The 14,311-nt window shown below is 46.5% G+C and overlaps 1 protein-coding gene and 1 long non-coding RNA gene across 7 annotated transcripts in view; one reads left to right on the top strand and one right to left on the bottom strand.

Moving 5' to 3' along the window:
* The window catches only part of CCDC175 (coiled-coil domain containing 175), a 53,142-nt gene extending 44,635 nt beyond the window's left edge, over window positions 1-8,507 (bottom strand). For 3 of the 6 annotated variants that reach the window (XR_012669103.1, XR_012669104.1, XM_075129957.1), the window contains exons 1-2: window positions 8,393-8,507; window positions 1,996-2,081 (exon numbers count right to left, since the gene is read on the bottom strand). Coding sequence is in view for 2 of the 6 variants with exons in the window: in XM_075129957.1 (XP_074986058.1) it covers window positions 1,996-2,081; window positions 8,393-8,492 (186 nt within the window). In the remaining 4 variants the exon portion in view is untranslated. Of the gene's footprint in view, window positions 1-1,995; window positions 2,082-6,459; window positions 6,908-8,392 lie in introns of those variants that run through there. The other 3 variants (XM_048852000.2, XM_048852005.2, XM_048852004.2) reach the window with 3 other exon arrangements.
* Window positions 8,461-10,374, top strand: LOC125637527 (uncharacterized). Its single transcript, XR_007356983.2, has 2 exons — window positions 8,461-8,701; window positions 9,911-10,374. It is a non-coding gene; the product is annotated as an uncharacterized LOC125637527 (long non-coding RNA).
* Window positions 10,375-14,311: the final 3,937 nt, after the last annotated feature.

Genomic DNA, 14,311 nt, shown 5'->3' with positions numbered 1-14,311 from the left:
AGGGGCTGACTGCCCTCAGCCACTGGCTACTCCAAGGTCCTGGTGTCTGGGCGTTCCCCAGGGCTGCCCCCAGGACTGCTGCTCAGGTACTCCCTGGGGCCTGTTGCCTGAGGCCTTCCAAGCAGCGGCCAGTGGGGCTGGCCTCAGGGCTGCTCCAGCAGCAGCCAGTGCGGCTGGCTGCAGGGCGCCCGAACAGCTGGCCCTGAGGTCAGCCACAGCAGCCGCAAAAGTCATGGAGGTCATGGCAAGTCACGGAATCCATGACTTCTGCAACCTCCATGACAGAATTGCAGCCTTAATGATTAATTACTGAAGAGAAGGGTTGAAATAGGTGAGTTAGAGTAGTATTGAAGTGGGAAAGGAGAGTTTTATAAGAGATTTACATTTACCAGCAGATCAATTAAAGAGATTTTTTAAAACACATTTTATTTGAAACCACTTTGGCTTTAAATGTCTACCATGTCCTTATGACAGATGCCAATCATCTATGAACAGCCATTCCCAGTTAAGAAATATCACTGATGACACCCTAACCATGCACATGGGAGTTCTCATCTCTCTGTAGTGAAGGACACTAAGAATTGCTCCAGGAAAGAGTGCATTGGGGTCAGAGGGAAAAACACCCAGGTCAAAATTACTTATTTGCTTTATTTTTTAATACAGGCTTCTCTGTAGTGCTGATCACTGTAGCATCTGGGCACCTCACAATCAATAATGGATGTATCCTCACAATAACCCTTTGAGACACAGAAGTATTCTTCTCATTCATACAGATGGGATTAAGTGAAAGAATAAGGCTCTTATCCTCCAAAGAGCCCTTCACAAGCAGACTTGGCACTCATGTGGAGCCCCATTAATTTCAGTGAGGTTCCACCTACACAAGCTCGTTGCAAGACTGGGGCCTAAATCATTTGCTCTAAACCAAAACAGGAAATCTGTGAGAGCGCTGGGAACCCAGATCTGGAGTCCCAGTCCATTGCATTGACCACAAGAGCATCCTTCCTCTCTTGACTTCAGTGCAAGTGCATACACTTACGCAAAGTGTGGACTGGTCCTAGTCCTAGGGAAGTTCTCCAAAGCACTGGCAGCTCTAGTCAGGGTCCATGGCTGCAACTGCACCCATAGACATCGAGCCCACATGTGCACTTCCATGACAGCATCTCATGTCTCCCAACTGGCACCCAGATCCCTTCTCCTGCCAGAACCTGCAGCAGCTCCTCTCAGTGCCAAGCAGCGGCGGGAAGCCTCGAGCCAGCAGGAAGGTATAGAGGGTGGACAGGGAGCACTCCTGCTTGGGGGGAGCATGGCCAGCATCCAGGTCCAACTCTGCCTTCCTGTCCCTCCTGTCAGAACCCACTACAGCTCCTCTCAGTGCCATGGACCAACAGGAAGCCTTGAATAAGCAGAGAGCACTAAGGATTTAGGTGTGGGGGCAGAAGGGGCAAGTCAGACTGTTCTCCTTGTCCAGCCTGGCAGGGAGCTATGGTGTGGGGAAAGCGGGAGAGCCTGTGCCATTGCCTCTGGGGCAGGGGTACCTCATTAGTACGCTCCTGCCCACTCCAGGCTGCAATGGCAACTTCCTTACATCCTGGGGGGAGATGAGAAGGGGAGCAGGGCTGGACGTGGAGCAGGGGGAGCAGGAGCAGGGCTGGATGTGGTCTAGTACACCCATTGAATTGGGAGCTTACATCTGCCCCTGCTCCAAAGTAACAGAATCCCACATTTTCCCTGGCTGTGTGATTTATCTTGGTAGGGTTGGATTAGTTGGGTTATATTATTAGGGCCAAATTGTGCACATTGCAAAGTGCATGCACAGCTTCCACTGACTTCTTCAGCTGGAGTTGTCTTCCCTTCTCTGACGGGAAAATATGACCTTCAGAGCAGAAAGTTGCTTACGATACAACAGTAAAATATTAATTTCACACATTTCACACTGTAAATCTTTCTCACGTACAAGTGACTCTAAATACTTTATACTTTCACGTTTTATGTTACCAGTTTCTTAATAGCTTCAACAGCATCTTCAAGGTGCTGCACAGCTTCCTCACTGAATGCATACGCTTCATTTTTCAGTTGTATTTCTAAATTAAAAACATTGTAAAATTAAAAGCTTCAAATTTTTTCCCTTAACCTTAAATTATATATTCATACTGCTACATTCTTTTATAAGTGTTATTCTAAAAGAGAAGGCTTTATTCCAAAACTATTTGCTAAATTGATTACTTTCATGGTTCTAAACTAGGGCAGCACCTTTTACATTCCTCAAATTAAAGACATAAGAAATTAAGTATAAAGTTCTAGGGGAACATATCATGACAGACATGACAAAATACTGGATAAACCTTACTGAACTAAGTTAAACCCTACTATATTAGGCTTAAGTAGTTTAGGAGTTCATTGTATTAAAATGCAAAGGTTTATGTATTATTGTGGGACTGTACAGAACTTTTTTAGGAAGACGACACAATTAATGCAATATTTGGGAAGAATTAAGATCTTCAAAGAACTGTTTGGGACAATACATATGAATCTGGTTTCCTAGGACAATGGTTCTCAACCAGGAGTCTGGGGGCCCCTGGCGGGCCATGGGCAGGTTTCAGGGTGTTTGCCAAGCATGGCCAACTTTAGACTCACTAGGGCCCATGGCAGAAAGCTCCATCACCCAGGGCTGAAGCTGAAGCCTGAGCAACTTAGCTTCATGGTGCCCCTATGGCGTGGGGTCCTGGACAATTGCCCTGCTTGCTACCTCTTAACAATGACCTTTTCAATGCAGAAAAACAGTTGTCATGGCACAGGAGGGCCATGCAGGTTTTTATAGCATGGTAGGGGGGCCTCAGAAAAAAAATGTTAAGAACCCCTGTCCTAAGAGGTACTCGGGATGCCTTTTGAAGCTACCCCCCGGAGAGGTTCACATAATCTAGTTCAAACTGGATTCTCCAGTGACCAACTGGCAAAGAAAGATTTTTGGTTAAATAGCTTGGTAGTAACCTGATCCATAGCCTTCTTTCTGATCCAGCAAATGGTCAGGACCTCTGGTCCACAGAGGGCCCCAATCCTTAAGGAAAAACTGGAAGGACTTTGGTCTATTGAGGTGCCATAAAACAGGGGTACTAGTTCTGAGCTGGGGCTGTCATGAACTTGTGACCACAAAATGGAGGCTGTCTTCACTGGGAAAAAAGGTGTATTCTTAACTCTTAATATTTAACTTAAAGTAAAACCCTAGGCTCGCCCATATTCTTTATTTGACCTGCTAACTTGGGTGAAAACTACAAACTACCTTGTCTTCATTAGAATTTTACATCAAGTTAGTGGCCTTCATGCCAAGTTCTAACTTACACCCTATGTACCCCACTGTTGTCTCTAGGTCCGATTTTAACAATCTACCACTTTTATGCTGGTGTAACTCCTTTGACTTGAATTAAGTTACTCATGATTCAACCAACGTAAGTGAGATCAGAAGGGAGGTCCATCGGATATAGTTGGCTTGCATGGAGGTAAATCACAGCAAAATTTGGCCCTGCGCTATAGGCCCAGCAGTAAGCAGCAATTAGAGACAAGTTATTTCAACAACAACATTCTGTCTTTGCAATCTCTTTACCACTTGCAGATCAACAGATCTGTGAGCTACTTTCCCCAGAAACATGATAAATGTAGGGCATGATAAATGTAGGGCAAAAATAAAAATCAATGTCACTAATTACACTGCAGGTTGTCAAGTCTTTTCTTGATTTTTCTTTATCTTTTTCCATTGCTTTAATTCTGTCCTCTCTCCCAGATTCCCTCTTGATTTCTTTTATTTATTTGGTCTTCTCTCTCTCCCTCATTTTTACTTCAAAAGCTAACGCTGTCCCCTTTACAAACCATTATAATGTATCCTTCCTATTCTGTATTGCCGTCCTTCCCTTCCCTCAGTATGTCTTTCCTTGTTTCCCCACCCTCTCTCTCTGCTTTCCATGGTGATGGCCTCTCCTCTTGCCCACCCAATTTTGCAGACAAAAAGGCTGAGCTAGGAGGCCCACTGGGCAGGCCTATAGGCAGCTGACTATGAATGCCAAGTCCTGAATGATAGATCTCTAACTTTATACGGGAAAGCTCTTTATGAACTGCTGCTTCCACATCCTTGGGCAAAAAAATAAAATAAAAAAAATTCAGCCATTTATTATCTGACTCAATGCATCTGCCAGTTTTCTGGCATACTTACATTCAGGACCATTTGTTAAACGGGATAGTGCCCATTTACAAGGTGGTATGTAGTTTTTTTTAAAGGAAGTAAATCCCAACCAAACACAGGCTTAAGAAAGGGAACCTGCAAAATGCGGAAAAGTACTCTTTATTCACAGGAAGATTCTGCTGATGACAAGGCAATATATGCAGGTCTCCATCCTCAGCCCCTTTCTTTGCTCCTCCTACACCTTATCTCTGAGTGAATCTCATCCATAATCGCAGCTCAATTACCATCTTTATGTTAATAATTCACAGAAATTTCTCTCCCCTCTGGAACCTGAGTCTATCTAAACCCAAAATCTCATACTGTCTTTCTGACATTTCCTTACTGATATCCAGCTGTCAAATGAAACTTAACATGACCTATTCTCCCTCCCCACCAAAGACCTCTATTTTCTCGATCACAATCATCCTTCCTGTTACTCAAGAACATAATCTTGGCTTCCTCTTTGACGTGGCCCTGTCCTCTGACCCTCACACCCAGGCCGTGTCTAAAACTTGCCACTTCTTTCCTCCACAACATCTCCAAAAGTCGACTTTTCCTCTCATAAGAGCAGTCATACTGAGTCAGACCAAAGGTCTATCTAGCCCAATATCCTGTCTTCCGACAGTGGCCAATGCCAGGTGCTTTAGAGGGAATGAACAGAACAGGTAATCAAGTGATCCATCTGCCCACATTGCCAAAATTCTTGTCCAAGACCTAACCATCCTGTGCCTTAATGACTGATCAACACTCTGACCTCATTCTCCTCAAATCCGTTCAAAATGCTGCTGCTAAGATCATCTTCATGACTCACTGCACTGACTATGCCACATATCCCTTTTAAGGCTCTCCATTGGCTCCCTGTTTCCAGTATATCAAACACAACCTTTTTATCCTTACTTACAAAGTCCCCACCTTCGATAGTTTAGCCCCTCTCTATGTAACTGTTCTGTTATCATAATGTTGACTCCCTTCACTCTCTCAACAACACCAGCCTTGATCTCCCAATTCTCCCCTTTTCTGACACGCTCTTTCTGCCAGGCTGCCCTTTACACATGAGAAAAGCTCCCAATCAAAATCCATAAAGCTATCATCTTGTCTTGCTTCAAGTCCCTCCTCAAAACTCACCTCCTCTGTAACGCATACGGTAAATTGCAAAATGATAATGGCCAGGCAAGTAGAGAGCTGTGATCACTACTACTGGCTAGGCATTTTCACATCCTATTATATTTATATGTTACGCCATCTCATGCCACTCTGACCCACCTGATTGTCTCATCCCTCTGTTACATCTTGTCTTTTAGACTGTAAGCTCTTGGGGCAGGGACTGACATTTATTATATATTTGTATGGTGCCTAGCACAATGGGCTCAACCTGGTTGTCAGAAAGCCCTGCCAACTTGCCTCAAACCTAAACTAAAGAAACCTACTCAGGGATAACAACAAGGATATGCAGCCTCCATCCCCATTCAGTCCTTGAGCTCTCAGCTGAGGCTATCAGTGGTAAATATGTTATGACACAGACATCTCACCACAAGGAACTAGTCCAAGACTAACAATTCATGTTTTTCATTGGACACTAAACAGGTATCAGACAATAACAACTTTCCATCTCTATCAACCAGAGTCAGATTTGACTGGCAACCTAAAGGAAAAATGTTCCATAGCCCATTACCAATCACTAGAGCTGTCTAGCCCTCCTGTACAATTTATTTTTAAAATGAATCCAACAAAAGGTTTCCACAATTTCCCTTGTAAGGTATTCCACAGTCTAATAAAACTTGAGTTTGGAATTTCCGCCCCCAATATCTAATCTATTTTTTTCTTTGTTCTAGTTAATTCCATTACTCTTGGCTATACCTCATTGCTTACACTATTCTAATACAATGCCTCTCCCTAGATAGTGGTTAATCTTTCCTCCTGAATCAATTTCTTCCATTCTTAGTTATTGCAAAACCTCCTTTCACTAAGGCTTTAGCAGCAAACTCCTGATTGCTGAAGTTTCCCAATGTTGTATCTATCTTCTAGCCCTTTCTGTTGTCCCAAGAGTGCGTTTTATTTCTTGTGACAGATATAGTGATAAATGTGTTTTCAGATGGCAGATTTATTTTCCAGGCCTTTCGGGAGCACCACAACCAGCTTCTTGTCAGATATCGCCTGAACAAAATTGACATTCAAGTCAGTTCAAGGACTTTCCAAACTCTTAAGGCCCAAAAGGAAAGATTCTGTATTTTGAGTGTTTGTCAAAGTACCTTCTTCCTTCAGATGCCGTGCCATGTGCTCATTGCAGAAGCTCATAGGAGACCACAGGCGTCTGTCTCACACCACCTGTCTCAGCACCTGAATGCAATATTTGCCCAGTGTGTAAAATGTGTTCACTTCTCCAATGTATCAGCAGAAATGGAGGTCAAAGAAGGATTTTTTGCCATGTATGGTTTTCCCAACGTGCTAGTGCTATGTGTAGGTACAGGGGATTTTACACATGTGGAAACATTACCTGTTCAAGAAGATTTTAAAAGAATGGTTTGCAAAAATAAGAAGCAATAGAACAACATGAGGATCTAGGGACCTAAACAGATCATGACATATATGCTTGCCAAAAAGTCTGAGTCCCACAGAGAAACCAGATGGTTGTGTATGTGACAATCAAACCAAATAAATGTATTGTCTACACATATTACCCACCCCCACAAAATGCTAGTTTCTGAAAGATTAGCAGCTTTCTGATTTACATGCCTATGGCAGTCACATTAATAGACAGACACCTCCTGGGTCAAGTAGGAACAAGACAGCCCATAGCAATGACAGATAAATAATATTTTAGTCATATTTTATAGACATATCTGAAATAATGTGTAACTGATACTTTGAATAATACCGATTTTCAAAATCAGGCCCTGCTACCATAATGAGCTCTGCATGGATACAGGGGTCTGCCCACAGGAACCTCATTGCAGATAGGGGTCTCAATATGCCTGCCATAGTGTGGGTATATCTGAACAAATACATAGTGTAAAATACATATAAAGCATCCCAAGTATATGCCTCCCAAGGTAGCTTTTCCTACTTACACATGAATAAAACTCTACAAAGGTTGTCCTGTAAATAACATTGGCCCAGAGAATACCCTCCTGTGGAAATACTTGTAGGATGGGAATAGGGCAAATGGGGGTTGAATCCTCATGGAGTTGCCCCAAAATCCATCTGGGTGAGGAAGGGAACCCCAGTGGGATGAGCCATTGTTTCACCCCCCTATCGCAGCAAATTACCCCCTCTGGATCCACAGGAGGCAAGAGACATATGCTCGAAGAGCTGTTCCCCTGTTCTGCCTCTGGGACCCCCAACTAGCTGGCAGTGGGGCTGGACAGGAAGACAACTCACCCCCATCCCACTCCCCTACCCCTTTCCCAGCAGCAGGGCTGCTCTTGGTCTGGATCCCACAGTGGGGCTGGAGAGGGGGGCAATTTACACCCCAGTGTCACTAACCCTGTTGACCTTCAGGACCAGAGATAGGGCAAATGACAACTGAGTATTATGTAATCACCCTTTGCTCTGGGGCCATGACCAGCCCGTGCCCCTCCCCCACAGAGCCATGCCCAGCCCAGTGTCCCGTCCTGCCCCAGGAGCCGCCCAGCCCAGTGTCCCCTCCCCCACAGAGCCATGCCCAGCCTGGTGTCCCCTCCCGCCCCGCCCCTACAGGAGCCGTGCCCAGCTGGTGCCCCTCCCCCACAGAGCCGTGCCCAGCCCGGTGTCCCGCCCCAGGAGCCGTGCCCAGCCCGGTGTCCCCTCCCCCACAGAGCCGTGCCCAGCCCAGAGTCCCGTCCCGCCCCAGGAGCCGTGCCCAGCCCGGTGTCCCCTCCCCCACAGAGCCATGCCCAGCCCGGTGTCCCGCCCCAGGAGCCGTGCCCAGCTGGTGCCCCTCCCCCACAGAGCCGTGCCCAGCCCGGTGTCCCGCCCCAGGAGCCGTGCCCAGCTGGTGCCCCTCCCCCACAGAGCCGTGCCCAGCCCGGTGTCCCCTCCCCCACAGAGCCGTGCCCAGCCCAACGTCCTCGCCCAGGGGCCGTGCCCAGCCCGGGACCCCACCCAGGATCCACGCCCAGCCCGGTGCTCGCCCCCGCAGCGCCTTATTGGGGCCTCCTCAAGCGACCCCCTGGCTCCAGCCCCGCCCCGCCCCGCCCCGCTCACCCACGCCGTGCAGGTGGCTTAGGGCCGCGAGCGCGGCCTGGGCCTGGGCCTGGGCCGGGGCCAGGGCCAGGGCCGGGACCCCCCGGCAGGGCGCCTCCATCGCGCCGCCGCGCCCGCAGCCGGCCCCTCGGTTGCCAGGGGAACCGGACGCCGCGAGCCCTCGGGCGGCCCCTGGCGGAGGCCGAGCTCTGGGACTCGAGGGCGGGCGTCGGGCAGCGGCCTTGGGGGCGGCTCCTCAGGGCCAGACAGGCAGGCCCGGCTGCAGGGCCAACAGACGCCGCCGCCAGCCTGGGACGGACGGACAGACAGGTTAGACAGGCTGTGCTTTGTTTTATGGCAAGTGCGCTGGCATTGTGGGAGGGCAATTTCCGTTCTGAAGTGACAATGCTCTTAGCTCCTGTAGATTTGCCTGTGTCTGAGCCACTGTTAATTTCCCTCATCCTTAATTGTATATTCCCAGACCAAGCCCAAACTCGTTAAGGTTGAAAATACATATAAATTAATTTGAAACGATAGCATTCAATATTGCAATTTTTAAAAAATAGTCTAAAGCGATGACATTTGGAATTAAGGTTCTACCTACAACCTTAGTGCGAACCCTGTGCTTAATTATTGTAATGCATGTGTTACGAACCAACAGTCGTGTGCCTCTGTGTTGCACATTGTCTTTTTAATGATGTATGAGGAAGATTAAATAATAGTGGGTAATTTGCAAGAAGTACAAGTGATGAAGAGGTTTTAACGGGCTTTGAATTATGTTCTTAATTAGCAATACAAATCAAAAAGGCAACAGTGGTGGTGATCATAGCTAGAGACATACAAATAAATGAATAATGACAGATTAGTTAAGAGGTGGGTTAAAATAGGGCTAGTGAATTATTTGAGGGTTTAATAACAGATCTGAATTAGCCCACGAGATGAAAAATAGACTAATAACAAACCCAAGCTACATTTAGTGCCAGTTAAGGGGGCATCAGGACATACTCCATCCACCCCAAGCTTTAAAAGCATGGCAATAAGAAGTTAAGGAGAAAGACTTCAACATTATTACGTAGCTAAGGCCCTTTGTTTTTCTGAGGAGGATGTGTGTGTTTGTTTGTTGGTTTGTTTAATTTCCCTGGAATTTATAGGCGTTTATTCAAAAATGTTAAAAAAGGGTGACAATCAGTAAAACCTGAAAATGAAGGGCAGTGGGGTGGAGGGGTGCCTGGTACTCCGGGGGGAGGGGGCGGCGGCAGGGGGAGGATACTCACCACATAGTAGTTGAGAATGGCATACCACTGCAAGGCTATCTTGGCTGTGAACCCATCCCCCTGCACTTCTCAACTGCATAGAGGAAGCAGAGGAGGCCATGCTGAAGGTCCAGGACAGGAGGGGAGTAAAAGGCTGCACCCTGTGAATATTGAGCCCCTGGACAGAGCTGACCCTGGGGCCATGCTTAAGGGCTGGGATCAGGACGGGTCTCTGCTTTTTGAAACCTTGAAGTACCTGTTTGTTTGTTTTTTTTACTTTCACTAGTGCATTGAACTCAGTTGCCTCACGGGATGAGCTTCTAAACGCTGCAGGATGTGGGGAAGAAAGGGAATGAAGGAGCAGATGTTCCAGCCCTGGAAGTGCTACATCTGCCAAATACCGGACAGGGAGATGGTGGAAGTGACACCACTTTGCTCCAGCCATTTTGTGAGTATTGCAGCTCCACCTCTCACCGCAGTCTACCTACTTAAGTGTTCTAAGTTTGCTGACTAGAGACAAATTAAGCTGTTGCTCTACTGGCAACTGTTCTGTAATTATGTTTATTTTATGCCTGGGGTGGTGTTTTATTGTTCTGTGTAACATCATTATCAATTACATATGTCATGCTTCTTCCAAGTTAGCATCTGTGGAATAATCAAAAATTAAATTGTGTCTGAAACAGCTGATGTCTAGTTTGGAAGCGTAGATTTTTAATGTAAAGAAATCTGACATTAAAGTTGCCTCCACTACCTATGAGAGAAGGTGTCCCATTCTTTACAGTCACATCTATAGATTTCAGAGTAACAGCCGTGTTAGTCTGTATTCGCAAAAAGAAAAGGAGTACATAAGCTTTCGTGAGCTACAGCTCACTTCATCGGATGCATACAGATGAAGCGAGCTGTAGCTCACGAAAGCTTATGCTCAAATAAATTGGTTAGTCTCTAAGGTGCCACAAGTACTCCTTTTCTTTTCACATCTATAGAGTTATAGATATTTAGGGCCTGATTCTCAGTTACACTAAGGCCATTTTACACCACTCTGGCAGTGTTAAAGGTCTGTAAAGTGGGTGCCCACTTTACAGACCTTTAACACTGGCAGAGTGGTGCAAGTGGGCCATAATATAAAGGGGAGTTAGGCCCACTAGACCAAATGATTCTGCGACTTAAACAGTGACGTGAATTGGAAAAGAGTCCGTCATAAAGGGGTGTAAGTTGTAACATTGAACCAGTTTGGTATTGAGTGAGTATGAGAAATGAGTGTGACTTGCTCGCCCAGGGTCCAAAACTGCATCAGGAAAAGCAACTAATAGGAGCATATGCCATGAAGTGTGGAGGGGCTATTTTGTACTACAATGTTGTTAAATGCTTTTCCCGTTATGCAGCCCTCTTCCATCCGCTTAGCATGTCAGTTATACTCACGTTGCACTCTTTCTGAATGCCACATTGGAGCGAGTTACATCACATTTTTATTGTTCAACCCTCTTAGGCCCTATGGACAATGTACACTAATGCAGAAGCAAGTAATGACTCCGGGACATGGGAACTGCACCTGTTTTAATGACGTTAACCAGTTCTAAATTTGGGCCATTCCGTATAACCCAGGACTAAACACTCCATCAGTGGAATGAGACCAGGGATGAATTTGGTCCCTGGCATCTCTGTAGATCTGATTTTATCACCCCTATTTTTCTTCTTTATTCTGTGGTATCTGAGATGCTGCATTTCTGCCAGACCCATGGGTGAAGGGCAACAAGGTACATGCCCTGTGCTAGATTTTCATGTGCATGTAAACACATTTCTATGCACATACTATTGCAGATGCATATTTAAAAGCTATGACTTAAATCTTGCTTGCATTTTTGCAGAGGATGAGTGACAGTTCATCAAATATTTCTGGTTCTATAATGGAAAAAAGAGAGCAGACTGGAAAATGAGCAGAAAGAAATCAATAGGAGAAAGGGAGGCAAATCAGTTGGCTGTAACAAGGATGCTGTTGATAAAGGACTAGATAGAGGTTGGCGTTGGTATAGCAACTAGGCTGGACATGGCCAGGCAGGGAGTAACCTACTTCACTCCCTCTGCACAAACATGAAGGCTGCCCAGATCGTCGATTTGGGACATACGTGAAGCTGCCACTCGTCCCTGAGGTGGATGAGGAAGGAACAGAACGATGGCTAGAAGTGGATTTAGGTGGGTGTACAGCAGGAAGTGAGCTGCACACATCTGGTGCCCGCAGTAAAAAACTCTTTCTCTGGAACAAGAGGGGAACAACTGTGACGCTGGTAAACTGCAGTTTCTCCCAGGCTTCGCACACTATCCCCTGCAGAGGATTGTGATCTAGCTCGGATTGACAGCAGTTGGGATTAGGCAAGATTGTGCTGCTGAGCGAAAGGTGGCTGATTTGTACATGTGGCACCTCATGGGCATGTTTGCGAGCCAGCAGAGGTGTTAAACCTCTAGTTCTTGTAGCTGTCTGGCTAGAAGAGTCCTGGCAGCAATACATGAAGAAATGCCAAGTGAGGCTTTGTTTACAGCGTGCTCAAACAGAAACGCTGAAGACTAGGAAGTAGAAAGTCAGATAACAAGGAAATAATGAGCAAACCCCAGCACATACAGGAATAATCAGCCATTCCAAAGAGGTTTATGAAGAAGCATCAGCCACTCTCAGCTGCCTTACCCCCGACTCTGACTGGTGGAACAAAACTCTTGGCACAATCTCCACCTGCACCTGAGATCTCTTCCTTTGGACGATGATATTGTAATGATTAGTGTAGAGTATTACAATACACCAACCCTCTTTGGGACTTTTATGGGACCTGCATATACAGTCCTCAGACCCCTTTCCTGTTCCATTTAAGTTGGAGGGGAAACCCCAGAAGGATGTTAAACAGTGTAAACGACAAGGAGTCCGGTGGCACCTTAAAGACTAACAGATTTATTTGGGCATAAGCTTTCGTGGGTAAAAAAACACTTCACGAAAACACCCATGAAAGCTTATGCCCAAATAAATCTGTTAGTCTTTAAGGTACCACCGGACTCCTTGTTGTTTTTGTGGATACAGACTTACACGGCTACCCCCTGATATTAAACAGTGATGTAGCACCCCCTCTCCACCTGGTTACCTCCTTTAATGCCAATCCACTTACAGGTGTGGGTTCTTTTGGATCCCGCCACCCACTCAGCAGGGTGTATCTTCTTTCTTTTTTCCTATGAAATTATTTGGTGGTGCCTCCACCCCCCTTGTTCCTTCCTGGCAGGGTCACCAGGGCAGCTTTGGCGGAAAATTCTAACTACAGGGTAATCCCCACTTACTTGCCAGATTACTGGAGACTTCCAAGAAATAACACAAACACATACAATATATTCAACACAATAATTATATTAAACAGGAGACAAATACAACATAACAGGGAAAAACACTATTTTTAGGGTCACTGGTGCCCACACTGAAAATACCTGTGACTTGATGTAGCAAATGTAAAATTAGTGTCCTGTTGGTATGCGTACTTTGCTGAGGCCCTTGATGACCTATAACCACAAAATTCTTCTTTGCAGTGGTTTAGCAGTGTGGCTAACTGGGTTCAGTACAGCCCAAAGGACTCACAAGTGGGAGAAGGTGGTAAATCCCCTCACAGGTGTAATATGTAGCAGGTTATAAAATCCTCCAACACTTACTCCCTGGCTCGAGGACACAGTTCAGGGAGTAGTGGGTCCCCAAAACAAATTCCCTGACTAACTAACTAAAAGATGGTGCACTTACAAACTCCATGAATGATCCTCAGGTTCGAAGATGACTTTGGGCTCCTCAGTCACTGCAGAGGGGCTGCTCTCTGCTGGCAGGGATTCTCCTTAGGCAGGTCCCAGGATTTCCCCTCACCACAAAGGGATGCAGGGCTCAAGGTGTAGGTTACACAACTACACTAACATCCAAACTGTAGCCTCCTAGCCCAGCCTCCAGACACACACTCAGCAGGCAGCTTCCCTGGACTAGCAGATGGAGCAGAGCTGACCATAGGTGACTGGTCTCACCTAGGGAGCTGGAGGGTGAATTCAGCCTGGCTGGGGAAGTTTCCCAGCAAACTCTACAAATTGGGAATTATCAGTGGGGAAGGAAAAACCCAGCTGAGTGATCTGCTGTCAGGTCCCTAGAGGCCTGTTCTCAGGGGGAACCCTGCATGCAGGCCTTGGACTCACCAGCTCCCCACACAGCCAGTCCTGCCCTTTTCCTGGCTGTCTCCAGACTGACTCCAAAGTGGCTTCTCCCCTTTTCTCAACTCCCTGGAAGGGCCTCTCACTCCCTATTGGTTGCTGGGCAGACTCTGAGTCTGCCTTGGCTCCCCTTCCCTACCAGGGACTGTGTGCCTCTCCCTGAGCTGCCAGCGGACAGGATCCCAGGAATCTATGTAATTTCTTTGTGGGTTACAGTGAAAACAACTAACAAATCCAGCAGAAATCAATGGAAACCACTAGCATGCTTCATTGCTTCTACTCGGTGCCTTTGCTATTCTCCTCCCATTCCAGCATGGCGGAGACAAGTCCTGTTACTGCTCCTCTGCTTAGCCAAATGGAACTTGTCCGGCAACAGCTGGACACCTGCCAGTCTTAGCAACCCTGTTGGAGCTTGCAGCATCACTTTCCATTGCTTCTGTGCTCCACAGGCCGTTAAAAGGTAAGTTCCCTGAAAGAA

This window comes from Caretta caretta, chromosome 6 (assembly GCF_965140235.1).
Source record: "Caretta caretta isolate rCarCar2 chromosome 6, rCarCar1.hap1, whole genome shotgun sequence".
Classification (NCBI taxonomy): domain Eukaryota; kingdom Metazoa; phylum Chordata; order Testudines; family Cheloniidae; genus Caretta; species Caretta caretta.
The sequence above is the reverse complement of the archived record's forward strand: the minus strand, read 5'-3'. Positions and strand labels throughout refer to the sequence as shown.